The 13,174-nt window shown below is 32.4% G+C and overlaps 2 protein-coding genes across 3 annotated transcripts; one reads left to right on the top strand and one right to left on the bottom strand.

The window, feature by feature from the left end:
• Nucleotides 1-1,593: 1,593 nt before the first annotated feature.
• LOC130734373 (uncharacterized) lies at nucleotides 1,594-5,364 on the top strand. Of its 2 annotated transcripts, XM_057586742.1 has the most exons (6): nucleotides 1,594-1,911; nucleotides 3,102-3,240; nucleotides 3,530-3,561; nucleotides 4,346-4,432; nucleotides 4,717-4,839; nucleotides 4,933-5,364. In XM_057586742.1, the coding sequence occupies exons 1-6, from the start codon at nucleotides 1,675-1,677 to the stop codon at nucleotides 5,065-5,067; spliced, it is 753 nt and encodes a 250-aa protein (XP_057442725.1). In that variant the 5' UTR covers nucleotides 1,594-1,674; the 3' UTR covers nucleotides 5,068-5,364. The 2 variants fall into 2 exon arrangements, with proteins under 2 accessions (XP_057442725.1, XP_057442726.1); XM_057586743.1 differs by lacking the exon at nucleotides 4,717-4,839 and having other exon boundaries at nucleotides 1,598-1,911.
• Nucleotides 5,365-11,349: 5,985 nt separating this feature from the next.
• LOC130732343 (putative F-box protein At3g29830) lies at nucleotides 11,350-12,885 on the bottom strand. The gene is made up of 3 exons (XM_057584411.1): nucleotides 12,244-12,885; nucleotides 11,930-12,103; nucleotides 11,350-11,652 (listed from the first exon to the last, which is right to left on the bottom strand). The coding sequence occupies exons 1-3, from the start codon at nucleotides 12,883-12,885 to the stop codon at nucleotides 11,350-11,352; spliced, it is 1,119 nt and encodes a 372-aa protein (XP_057440394.1).
• Nucleotides 12,886-13,174: the final 289 nt, after the last annotated feature.

The following is a 13,174-nucleotide window of genomic DNA, read 5'->3' as shown; positions in this document are numbered from 1 at the left end:
GGTCCCCATTTAATTTTTCATTGATTTTAGTCCCTCTAAAATAGAGAATTATTAATTTTTGTCCTTTCATCCGTTTCTTATACAAAAATGCCTTCGTGTTATATAGGTCTAAAATCTATATGGATTTTTTTCCCCGAAAGCAAATACGTTCATTCATTTAGAAGAAATAAGTTGAGAAACAATCATTCTCAATTGGACAAAGAATGCCAAAAATTGACATAAAATATATGAATGACACTCAAGGAAACAAAAAAAACTTCACAATTGAACAAAGAAAGCAAAAAAAAAGAAATGGATATCACTTACAAAAAATACCTGTTAGAAATTATCCAGTGACAATTCAGATGTTAAATGGTGATATGAATGAATAATTGGGCCGCTAGAAACCAATTTGTTTGGTGTGGCCAGCCCCTTGAGGATGTTTACAAAAGCTTCTCTTAGCCATATACTGAATTCTTCAAGAAAAATTAAGAGGAAACGAATATATCCGCACTAATGCATTATAGAGTGGATCTGCAACAACAATTGACCTCAGATAAAAAGATACAATTTAAAGAAAAGAAAGACTCAAAATTTGATCACTCAATACATACCTCTTGAATTGTTTTGAACCAAGAAGAACAGATATAAAAAAGTAAATCATATAAAAATGAAATTGATAAACATGAGTTTCCCTTATTTTATAGGCTCGAAACATTAAAAATATCAAGGTTTCAACCAAATTCAAGTCGTTGTTCATGAAATCCTGACATCTTACATCCTTACAAAAAATCTAAAGAAAAAAATAAAGAACAAAATAGAACATGAACATTAAGTGGAAACCCCTTTGATGTTTTGTGCAGGGATTTACAAAACTTGAAACCTAAAACATAAGCTAGTTGAGTTCTGATATGCAGTCATTGCTGGAAGCCATGCATACTTTAAACAACTCTAAAGCTCAAAATGTGGATGAGATTGAAAAGATGCAGACAAATCAAACATATGAAGAGTATTTATACATGGAAAATAAACCATGAAGAATGTGAAAAGTTTCAACAATATTCTTCCTAAATCCAATTATTGAATATTTTTCATTTTAGAATAAATTGAAATTATGAAGAGGAGTTTTGGAAAATGAAAAGTCATAAAATCATTAAATTATAAAAGTTGTAACAATTAGAATAGTGAAAGATAAATACATTGTTAAATCATAAAGTGTTCTCAAGGCATAGAAGAAACTGATAGAAGATGAGAGGTTGCACTAGAATGGACGGCAGTGATTGCATTTTTAGAAAATAATGTGTATTTTTACTTAAATACCCATGTAAATAATTAGATTATAGTGTAATAATTATTAAATGACAAAGTTGCCCTCAAGATTGCAAAAACTCTCCCTTTATATATAGTATAGATAGATAGATAGATAGATAGATAGATAGATATAGATAGATTTTGCTTTTGAAAAAAAAAAAGTGTAACAAAAAGAAAACCTAGACTATTTTATTTATTTATTTTTTTTTGGTCAATTAGACTATTTTATTTAAATAATTTTTCACTATCAAAAATTAAAATCAAAATATATTTGGGCCCAATTTAGATGGATTACCAACAAGCATGAAAGTCCAAAGAGGAAAAGAGAATGATGGGTGGAAGAAGAGTGAGTGAACGAGTTGGGTTGAAGAAGAGGCGGTGAAAATGAAGGTAACATGGAAGAACAACAACAAGAAGCAAAAGCAACGTTGTTTACCCACCTTGTCACACTTCACTGATCCTCCATTTGAGCATCATCATCAACAGGACCAACCCCATTCACACCCTGAACAAGAAGAACATAGCGATGGAGTGCGTGCTGCTCCCAATCCTGATCAATCCTTGGAGGAAGCAAGACAATTGGCTAAGGAGTTTCAAGCTCAAGGAGACAACCTCGCTGTGGTATGTAATATTACCATCACTTCATGGTTCTGCTTTTTTGTTTTTTTTTTTAAGGAAATTAGGGTGGGAAAACACAAGTGAAGTGTATTTTGTAAATATTAACCAATTTGATGAGCCAAGAGCGACCCATTTTAAGATTGTCAGAAAAGTTACGATCTTTGACATGAAAGTTGAGTGGGGTGTGTTTATATATGTTACTGATTTGAAATGCTTGTATAGCAATCAAAAGTTTTAGACTTTAGGGAGTTGGAGTGTGAAAACTGTGTTAGTGTGTGTCTCTTTGAGATGTGAATCACTTAAGTTCAGCACTAGCTATGAAGTTTTTTTGTGAATTCTCTTCCACGCCAATGACAATCAAAGCTACAGTATTTGGAGTTATAAGTTGTTTTGAAGTATGAAATTTATGTCATGATCAAATCATAGGTTATGAGCCTTTTTTCATTCAGTTGTTACTTCTGACTTGTGATGTGACTCTCATATGTGTTACTAATCTGTATGGACATGGCAGTGGTGGTAGCCTGATTCGCACTAGCATGCTTTTGTATTTTGGGATGACATGGTCAGATGGGGCAAACCATGATTTGGGGAATTTAGTTTCAAATGAAAAGGAATAATAGCATAAACGGAGTCATGCGAAGGACTGGAAGTATTTTTAGATTCTGGGTTCATCTTGACAGCTGAAATTTTGGTATTAAAGGCTTGCTAGAGCTGCTGTTACTTGCATTTTTTCTTTCTGTGATGTAATTCTTAATTGTCAAATTGACGAAACATGGCCGATATACATGTGTATATATCCAATTTAAAATTTTCTTTTTGGCTCAAACGGGACCGTTTATTTAATGAAAAGAAAATAACTCAATATGGAGTCTGTTTTAACCTTTTAATCTTAAAATCGAAAAACAGGATGGGTGATTTTGTCACGTTCCAATTTCATTTCAATTTGACACATATGGCCTACATCTAGCTAATGTAAGTCCTGAAGCTTGTATATATGATAAATTAATTATGAATCTTTTTCCTTGAAATTTTAATTTTATATGTATAATGGTTGTACTTGTGCCTGTGACTCTGTATGTGGATATATCATATTTATGTCCTGCAATTTTTAGAATTTGGTGTGTCCCAGAGTTGCATATTATGTCCATGTCAGTATCTCTGCTTCATAACTAAGATCACATTCTTTCTCGCAGGACGGAAAATATCGGGAAGCCCTAGGAAAATGGGAAGCTGCTCTTACATTGGCACCTGATATTCCAGTTTTGCACGAACAAAAGGCCCAAGTTTTACTAGAAATTGGAGATGCTTGGAATGCTTTAAAAGCTGCAACTCGTGCGTCCACTATATTCTTCTTGATCTTATTTATCTAATGTATTGTAAGTTAAAATTTAACAAACATAAGGAAATGAACTATTTCTAGAGGTTTAATTTGAATTTACATCGACAAATTTAAGAAGTTCATATTTCCTTGATGAATTTAATTCTAGCAATGAAGTAGTCCTGTTTTGTGACAATTTCAAGTTATTTGTTTGGGGTTTTGCTGCTGGTGTTTGTTGTAGCATTTCAAATGTTAGTTTTTTTAATGCTATAAATAGGATAATTAACTGTCTCTGCTTGGCAGGAGCTACTGAATTGGAGCCATCATGGGCAGAGGTATGATATTATGCGTATGGCATGTAAAATATACCATTGTGATTTTTGGCATGATTCCTTCCTGTTAATGATAATTCCATATATCATTATGTCTAAGCAAGTATATAATTGTAGCTTACTTATAGATGAGTGCCATTTGAAACATTATCTTCAGAAGTTTGTCAACTTAGATAAGTGTTGTACTCCTGTGGACTGTCTATGTGATCTATTCCATGCATGTAATTGGGCTTCTGCATTTCAATCCTCATGTTTTCCTCTAAATTTCATTTGAAGTTTTTTTGTAATTGTCTGCTAGCCTTTTTTGTTTGGTATATCCAAAATTTCTTGTACTATACATATTTGAGATTCAACATCTTTTCATTTAGACTGATTCCCATCTGTTCATGTAGTAAATATGCTTAAAAGTGAAAAGAGGGATCTAATGATGGAAAGGGGCTAACATTGCGTCAAATTAAAAACCATGTTATATGCATCCTGTGTTGAGGATAAAATTATCTAATGTGAACATGCAAATGCTTGGTTACCATCATTCTTTTTGATGCTGGAGTGGTTTCTATTTGCTGCCCATGTTAAATTTGGTATATAGTCACTACCAATGTTTTGATACCAAATTCTTGGCAAACTTTATTAGTAGGATTTGCAAAATTGAAGTATTCTAAACTACATAATATGTCATAGCTTAAGATTACCAATGATCATGCCTACTAGTACATGAGAAATGCTAGTTCATTTCGAAGTCTCCAAATTGGTTTATTGATTTCAATATTGGTTATAATCCTTCCAGGCATGGGTCACACTTGGCAGAGCACAGCTGAATTTCGGTGAGCCAGATAATGCAATTGAAAGCTTTGACAGAGCGTTAGCTCTTAAGGTCAGTCTTCATGATGCTTGGTAGTTGGGTTAGATGTTGCTCAAGTTTTCTAATCAGCATTGAGTTTAGTTACTTGGAATAGTTAGTGAAATAATTAGCCAGAGAAAGAGGGATAAACATGCTATGAATAATGGCAAGAAAATTATAGTGATTGCTTATGTAGAAATTGGGAAGGGGAGTCATGGTCTCTCAAATACCTGGGTGAGGGACAGAATTCTCTCTTCTGCTTGTGTTCTTATCTTTATTTTGTAGCGATTTTTAATTGCAAACAATCAACTCTGCAGGCTGTACTGGTTGATCTGGGCTTGTATATTTTAATTAGCAAAATTGAACCAGAACATCGCTGCATTTTTATTTTGGGCTTGTGGGTTGTTGTGGCAAGTTATATTCTTGCTACCTGTGTATATGTATGCTTTCTTCTGAATCTTAAGCTGAATCACCAAAGATGCATCTTTCCATTTATTCAGTTTGATACTTGACACAGTTACTACTTTGTGCAGCCTGATTACCAGGAAGCTCGAGATGATAGGCAAACCGCATTACGCCTTGTAAAGAAGAGAAAGCAACTTCACTCGTCAGGCTTGAGTGATATTCAAAATCGTTATTCGGTTGGCGAGAAGGATGGAAGCTCATGAAAGCAGACAACAGGGGAGATTAATTACAACATTCGTAATGTTTTATTATCTTAGTTTCGGTTGAGACATGAAACTTTTGTATGCTTTCAGCAGCTCAGTTCTCAAAAGATCGTTGAGATGTACAGGTAGCATGATAGTTTTATGAATGTGATGAATTGTTTAATGCTGAAAGAAAAAGTAATAGGGTGTACATGTGTATTACCTATTGTAGTATTGAGTACCCATAGATTATGATATAAGTAAGAGCTATTGTATCTTTAGTTTTATTTTATTTATCATCATTGAAAATTGAAGAAATTGGGCTCGTGATTAAATTTTATAATCAACTATGGCAGAGATGATAGTCAAAATCTCAACAAGTTTTGTAATATTGAATTGACTTCGGAGTTCGGACTATGGCAATTTCCTTTTCCAATTTTATACCAAAGATAAATGAACATTGCCTATTCTTTTTTCCTGTTATGTCAAATGTACACTATTTTTTACCCAAAAAAAACTGTACACTATTTAGCATTTTAGTAAAAGTCGGATCAGAAGCATCAAAATTGGAAGAAAAAAAAAGTTGGTCAGCCCCTACTGTTTTGTGCGCTAATCATGGAGCGATGAATTTATTTCATGAGTACTGGCTGTGAGGATATAGAGGTAAGTTATAGGAGAAAAATATAAAAACTAGGTTTTGTTCTCCTCCTAACTGAGTAGGCTGTTCTCAGCACTTAACTCTATTTCTCTATTTATTCTATCTTCATTTTTCGAAAAAAAAAAAAACGGAATCTTGGCAGAGAAAGGGGCAAAAAAAGGTTTGTGAGTAGTAGCCGCCCCAGCTTGTGGTTCTTTTCCTCTTTGGGGATCCCTCCTCCACTAAAGAAGGGTTTTTTTTTTCATGTAGGTGTTTCTCCCACAATAAACTGTGCGTCTGTGCTACCAACCTCTTATGCTATCACTTCCGTTGCATCTCCTTGGTCTGGGGCATTATCCCAGCCCAAACCTACTTTGGATTCACTGATGGGAGTGGAAGATAGGGGAAAAAGAGATAAAGTATAAGATGTAAATGCCCACTAGGGTGGACAACTTTTATTTCGGTCCACCGGTGGACCACAATGAAGTGCTTGGACTCATCATAAGGAATTGGATGAGTGGAAATCCTTGAGCTGGTTGTCTGCAAAAGAGAAGGATTTTTGCAGCTCAATATTCGAATGGAAATCCTTGAGCTTGTGCTTAGTTCAGATATAAGGCTAGGTTTTTCTTGCGTTTTTTGCTGGTCTGGTATGGACTGGATTTGGAATGGCTGATGTGTGCAAATTAATTTGTAAGGGCTCTGTTTCAGATTGTGCTTCTTCCCTTGAAGCTTTTCCTCTGCTCTGATTTGTTTTATTTTCTTCCCTTACTAGTGTTTTTTACCCGTGCGTTGCACGGCGATTAAATTAATTGTAAAGATGAATCAGTAGTAATGTGTTTTAACTTAGTTTAGACTCTTTTCAATAAGTATAAAAGATATGGAACCGAACATATGTTACAAACATGTAGATTAATGGAGCACAGTAAATATATTAATTTGATGAGGTTGTAGTAATTAAAACCAAGTTTTTAAGTAATGCATTACATTGAAATTACATTGAAATTGAAATATGATAAACATAACAATGACAACAACATGAACCCTTATTCGAAATTGTAGTCTATGATTAATGATAAAAACTTCATATCCGAGCTTTTTGTCAATCAAGCATATTTGAGCTATAGAACCTAGAAAGGAAAACAAAATAAGTGTAATAATCAGTAACCAATACAAATATAAACTGTGTATAATTTGAAAATGTTAAACTAACCTTATAGAAACATCAATAAACCTTCAAATTAGATAATCAATAAACTTCTTGATATCTTTTTATGCTGTTAACAATAAAGAGAATAACCATATCAGTTTTCTTATTTCTAAAAATTTAAAATAAATTAAAAATCATGGATTAACTGTTTTTTTTATTAATGTAGGTTCAAGTAGATGCCTCTGTCAACAATCATGGATTAAAAAAAATTAAAATAACTTAAACAGCTTGATTTTTTTTTTGAAAGTGTGACACAGATCACATAAGCTAATAATGTTCATCTAAAAAAATACTGATAATGCTTTCAAAAAAAAAAAATTGGATACTCCTAATGGAAATAACAAAGGAATTTGCTTTATCATATTGTAGAACATAAACAAAGTTTATCAAAATTTCAATACATATAGAAAAATAAAAGTGCATCAATTTATTAAGAATTAGATGTTCATTATGTTCACGTGATGAGAACGTAATACATGGTGATTATGTGAAAAAGTGATTTACCTTGTCATCCATAAGAATCATGTCCATGGAAAATGGAAGCTTGGAGCCATATAAGCTCGGACTAAGACATGAACGGTTCACCTTTGCAACAATTGACCAGTTCTCCTTTGAGGCATCGATGGTGGCGAGATCGTCGATTGCCATTATAACAAAGTATATTTCAAAGCTAATAGTTGGTGGGAAGGAATGATGAAGTTGAAGAATAACATGAGGTGATTTATATAGGAATTTGAGAATTAGGGTTACTGATCAATGTATGTTAAAAAAGAAAAAAAAAAAAGGCTGGACGGTATTTGAGTGCAATTTTCTGTATTTAAATTAATTAATATGTTACTCATTTGCAGGCTGCATGTGAAATACTCATCAGATTGAGTAAATATAGGAAAGTAGGAAATACAGTTAACATGGTGTTAATACAGTTAAATAGAAAATTAATTAATATGTTAAAATCACCGTGCAGCCTTGATGGTACTCAAAATTAAGTTTTTAAGGCTTGATTTTTTTGCAAGCAGCATTAACTTGGTGTTAATGCTTGAAAGAAATTCACCTGTGCCTTCCTTATCAGAATTAACACCATTTTAATTCTTGACTTCTTTTGTAATTCAAATTAACACAATTGTAATGCTTGAAATAACATCATTCCAATTGTAAAGCTGTTATATTTGACTTTTTTTTGCAATTTGAATTACAACCTTTTTAATGAATATTAAGTTTTATTTTTTTATTTTCCACCCACGCAAATTATGTTTAATTATTTTGACTTTTTAGAAAGTTAATGGATGTAATTAGGGAAATAAAACTTACTTGGATTACTTATTTTAGAATCATTAATCACCTTAATTTTTGATATTAAAATTGGAACCATTAATTCTAAATAAAGTTAATTATGTAATTTTGGTTGTACATTAATTGCTTGACTATTTGAATTTTTGACCTAGTATTGATGTATAATAAAATACTTTTAATAAAATTCAATTAAATTTATGTTTAAAAAGGAAAATTAATCACGTATGTAATGAAGATTCAAATTCAAAATTTTGACAACTTTTCAATCAATAATTTTATTAAATGTTAGTCACAAAATTTCATTGCACCATTAAAAAAACATGAAAGAGTGCAATGCAATTAGGTCATTTGAGTTTCAAAAATAAAAAAAAGGTAATTTGAAAACCCTACGTATGTCAAAAAAAAATCATGATTGAGTCTATGGCCCTGCATAATGAGTAATTGTAGGAAATGACTAATTATAGCATATGAGTAAGTATTTCGAATTATTTTAAAAAATGATAATCAATGGTATATGTATTCAACTTTTATGTTAACAATTAATGAAGGGTTAAAAAATAATAAAAACAAAATCATCATTCAAACGGATTTGCATAATGGGTCTCCATAAAAAACTGAAATCAAAATGAGCTTCTACTATTTTGGTCCAAAGCAATAAGAAGGTGACACTTGTCAGGCAAAGAGGGAGGTGGGTGAGAGTCATTCTTGGAGTACCAAATCATCGAGGTGGGACTCACAACCTTCCTCTTTTCTAAAGTATATAGATCTTTTGTCTAAGTTTGCTATAATTTTAATTTCTTTGTTACTCTTTTCAGTCTTTTGTAATTGGGTTCTGGAATCATTCCTTATAAAAAAAAACAAGGTGGTTGATGCACGGAAGGCGTTTGAAAAGATTTAATTTCTTTCTTCTTTCTGTTGGTTTTTAAGTTATAGAATTAGTAGGGGATGAATTTCAGATTCATATCTGCGGGGGAGGGTCAAGAGATTGGTTGGTGATGGAAAGAGGGAGAAAAATCAGAGAGGTCATTTTGGGATTTTTTTAAATATGTTTTAATCTAGTGTAAATTACTAATATAAACCTTAGTCCACCGGTGGACGAATAATGAAAGTGTCCGCCCTAGTGGGCACCTAGAAAAACATAGGCCAGAAAACAAAATAGGACAGAGGCCAACATAACATTGCTCTCTTCAGTCCAAACTCTACTATAAACCGAATAAGCTAGTCTAGACATATGGAACACATGTGTGCCTCATGTGTTTTGGAACACTTTACACATAACACAACAAAATGGCGAAAACACAAATTAACCAATCAAAACTCTCATAAAAAAATCATAGATCCACTTAAAAATCATGGGGTAGGTAGTTAGAAGACACTTAGAGTTCTTACGTTTTATAGGTAAAAAATTCGTAACCTAAAATTTTTCCGTAAAATAAAGCATATAAATTAAATTTTGTAAAGATTGGAAAATAGGGAGTTTGAATTGGAATCTGGAAAAAAACTATATCCAACCCAGGCTGAGTCGTTTCCTTTGGTGCAAATTAAAAATCGTTCATCTTTTTCTCTTTTATCCTTTCATACCACATTAAAGTTTAATTAATGTTATTGTTACAAAAATAATAATTAACAGTGGTTTCGTTTTAGCCTATTCCATCACCGCTTCCTATACTAAATTATATATAGTTACTTAACTCTATTTTCTTAGAATACTTATTAGATAATATTTAAGTATAGATGTAATTTCTAATCGATGATGTTGCTTATTAATGAATCTAAATATGATGTATTGTATAAGTGAAATATTATGTCAAATTAGAATAGAATTTGAATTGAGAATGCAGGCTAGGTGCAATGTCGAGGTTTTAACGTGAATTTTCTTGTTCATTTTGTTGGAAATTTTGTCGCTTGCACTTATTTTTAGGTTAATTTTTTTTTGGATATTTTGAGCCTGGATTCATTTGTTTCCATTTACATGGTATTATTTAGAGTTTAATTTTGATGCACCGACGGTGTAAAGTTTTTTTACACCGTCAACCAATCAGATTTCAAGGATGTGAGAAAATCTCTCTTTTCATTTAATTTCATTAATTGACGTGGCATATCCTTGAAATCTGATTGGTTGACGGTGTAAAAAAACTTTACACCGTCGATGCATCAAACTTTTTCTCTATTATTTACTAAAAAAAGAATAGAATTATGACGTTTTAGACTTACTCGCCGTAACTCTCCACAAACTCGATGCAAAACGCCCAGGTCCCTCCGCCCCATCAATCACCCAACTCCGCTGCTAAACCCCAACATAGACCCACCCACAAGGTTCAAAGAGAAAGGAAAATAAAATCACCATGAAAGGGGCGGGGAGCAGTGAATAGGGAAGATAAAAAAAATCAAATTCCATGGTTCTGGTTCATGATTAATCGCTTCGTGTATTTGAATGGTGAACCATGAAACAGACACATACGTGGTGGGGAAGGAGGAAGTAAGGATATTCTAGTAATTGTAACAAATGGTATTTTAATTTTTTTTTCAACAGGTTAAGGTGACCTGCTATACCAAGTCATTTTGCTCTTTTATGAGTGAAAGACCTATTTTCCTCTTTCAGCCTAGAAGCCGCCTATTATGATATATGTAGGTCTTTCATGATATTTTAAGTTACTTTATATTCTTAACTTGATATTTGTAATTATAAATACAATATTTAGTAATAAATATAATTTTTTTTTAAGATCAAGTATTATTGAATTTAAACCTCAAGGTACAGACCATGGAGCTGTCTAAATGTAGCAAAGAAGTAATATTAAATCATGGAGTTGTCTAAATGACCCTAAAAAAACTTGAGTTAGATACACAAAAAAGCCATGTTCTATTTATAAAGATCCAAAGAGAATTCTCATCACTAGAACACCCCTTCTTGCCTTAATATCTGCAATGGAATTCTCCTCTTTAAATTAGAGAATTAAATAAGAATCAAAGAATCTTAATTTAAAAATCACATTACTCTTTAACATTCATTTACAAATCAATCAGCAAATGTAATTTAAACACTCAAAGTACCATCAATCAACTTTGATTTACCTTACTTTTATTTCTGCATCTCTCTTAACTTCCAATACCTCTTTCTTCTTATATAGGGTGTATATACCCTCACTACTTTCTACACTTTTTTTCTTTAAAAAATTGAAATCTCTAAATTTATTGAGGCCCTTTGAATCATTAACATTTCTATCATATCACAGCGGTAAGTTTCGAACTCCCCATCTTGATATGCAATAGAATCATTGGATATGTTGATAGTCATCTTTCTCAAGACTCTTCCGGTGGTGATGAAATAGTTAAGCACATGAATCTCATTTATTGATCCTTTAAAGCCTTTAATCTCCACTTCTCTAAGAGTATATACCATGCAATTATAAGCTCTTGCATAATCAGTCCAAAACTTCTTGAGATTAAAGTTGGCAGGTAACTCATAATCCTACAAACACAAATAACAAAAGCTTAGCAAGTAAAGCGTGTACAGAAGGAAAAACCACATAAACACATACGAAAAGGGGCAATTGTTATGCATGATATTTTAAAAAATATATATTATTCAAATATTATATTTGTCCAACTTAAAATTTCTATATCATATTCTCCAATTATGCATTTTTTATTTTACTCAATTTGTTAAATATTTGCATCAACACTTTTTTTCTGGTTCTTTCTCGGCATACACGTATGAAAATAAATGTTATGTATGAAATACTCACCAAAAATTTATTTGGGAGACCTAAATTGATAGTGAGATGCTCTAATTCAGGACAGCTATTAAGTAGGAATGTGATTCCTAAAAACTCATTTTGATCTAGAGAGGTCATCATTATCAAACTTTTCACGTTGAAGCGACGTGGCATTCGGAGAAAACAACCTCCAGTGGGAATAACCTTTAAATATCAAACCAAAATAAATTGTTAAACAATATATATATATATATATATATATATATATATATCATTATCTTATTACATGTTTTAGAAGAGCCAAAAATAAAAGTATCTATATTACAAAAAAAAATATAACATACCTGAAGGAAGTAATTGCCCACAGTCAAAACACTAATACCAGAGATACCTTCCACCAGTTTGTAGAGAAAAAGAGCATGTCCTTCGAACTCAATGCAGAACTCGAGAACCTCCTCTTCCAACACAAGAGAACGCACGTCTATGACCAAAGAGTTATTATTTAACCCAGAATAATAGAAATATCTTAAGTTTGAAGCATTGACGGTAAAATATATACTATTGGATCTGAACATGCATCTATCCACAACCAACTTTCTCAACTTCAGGTTCTCCTCCCCTAAATCAAAATCATCTGAGTTCCAACACCTCTTCAGACTTAAACTCTCAAGTGCCTTGCAACTAGACAACAAGGTCTTAATAGTAGTGAGCTTCACTTCCATCCAACCCAAAGAAATTTCCTTGAGTGCATTAAAGTTAAGCAACTTTGCCTCAAGAAAGCTACATGAAAACAATTTCAAAGATTCGAGACAAGTGTGGTCATAAACATGTGCTGGCAATTCAAACAAAGCTACTTGATTAATATAATCAATAGTAAAATAATAATCCAACATCGGATCACAAAAGTCCAAATCCAACTCCTTCACCCCATGTTTTGTGGCAAATAAAATGCACTTTCTCAAAACCCTCTTAGCTTTTCCAGGCATCGATAATCTCAAGGAGAACTTATCAATGACAGTTTCTGCGTGATTATCAATCCAAAGTGTCATAAACTCTAAAAAAGACTTTCTTTGGGTTTGTCTAATTCGATAAGTTTGATCATTTTTCACGAAATAAACTTCATCGAATACTATGTTGGATGTAGACTTACAAATGTCTATCCAACTTTTAGAGAGGATTGAGGTTCTTACCGCTTCCTTGAACGGGATCAAGGAAACAATGGTGGAGAGTAAAGAGTGAGGCAATGAACTAAACCTGTCTGTGCTAGGTGCCATG

This window comes from Lotus japonicus, chromosome 1, assembly GCF_012489685.1.
Source record: "Lotus japonicus ecotype B-129 chromosome 1, LjGifu_v1.2".
Classification (NCBI taxonomy): domain Eukaryota; kingdom Viridiplantae; phylum Streptophyta; class Magnoliopsida; order Fabales; family Fabaceae; genus Lotus; species Lotus japonicus.
This window is presented reverse-complemented; position numbering and strand designations above follow the sequence as displayed.

Bases quoted from the DNA above. Each gene is read 5' to 3' on its own strand.
- LOC130734373 (XM_057586742.1), top strand. From the start codon at position 1,675: ATGAAGGTAACATGGAAGAACAACAACAAGAAGCAAAAGCAACGTTGT. The intron at 1,912-3,101 runs GTATGTAATATT...TCTTTCTCGCAG, and splicing joins AAGGAGACAACCTCGCTGTG to GACGGAAAATATCGGGAAGC. The intron at 4,433-4,716 runs GTCAGTCTTCAT...TCAACTCTGCAG, and splicing joins ACAGAGCGTTAGCTCTTAAG to GCTGTACTGGTTGATCTGGG.
- LOC130732343 (XM_057584411.1), bottom strand. From the start codon at position 12,885: ATGCCTGGAAAAGCTAAGAGGGTTTTGAGAAAGTGCATTTTATTTGCC. The intron at 12,104-12,243 runs GTATGTTATATT...TGATATTTAAAG, and splicing joins TGGGCAATTACTTCCTTCAG to GTTATTCCCACTGGAGGTTG. The intron at 11,653-11,929 runs GTGAGTATTTCA...TTGTGTTTGTAG, and splicing joins GTCTCCCAAATAAATTTTTG to GATTATGAGTTACCTGCCAA.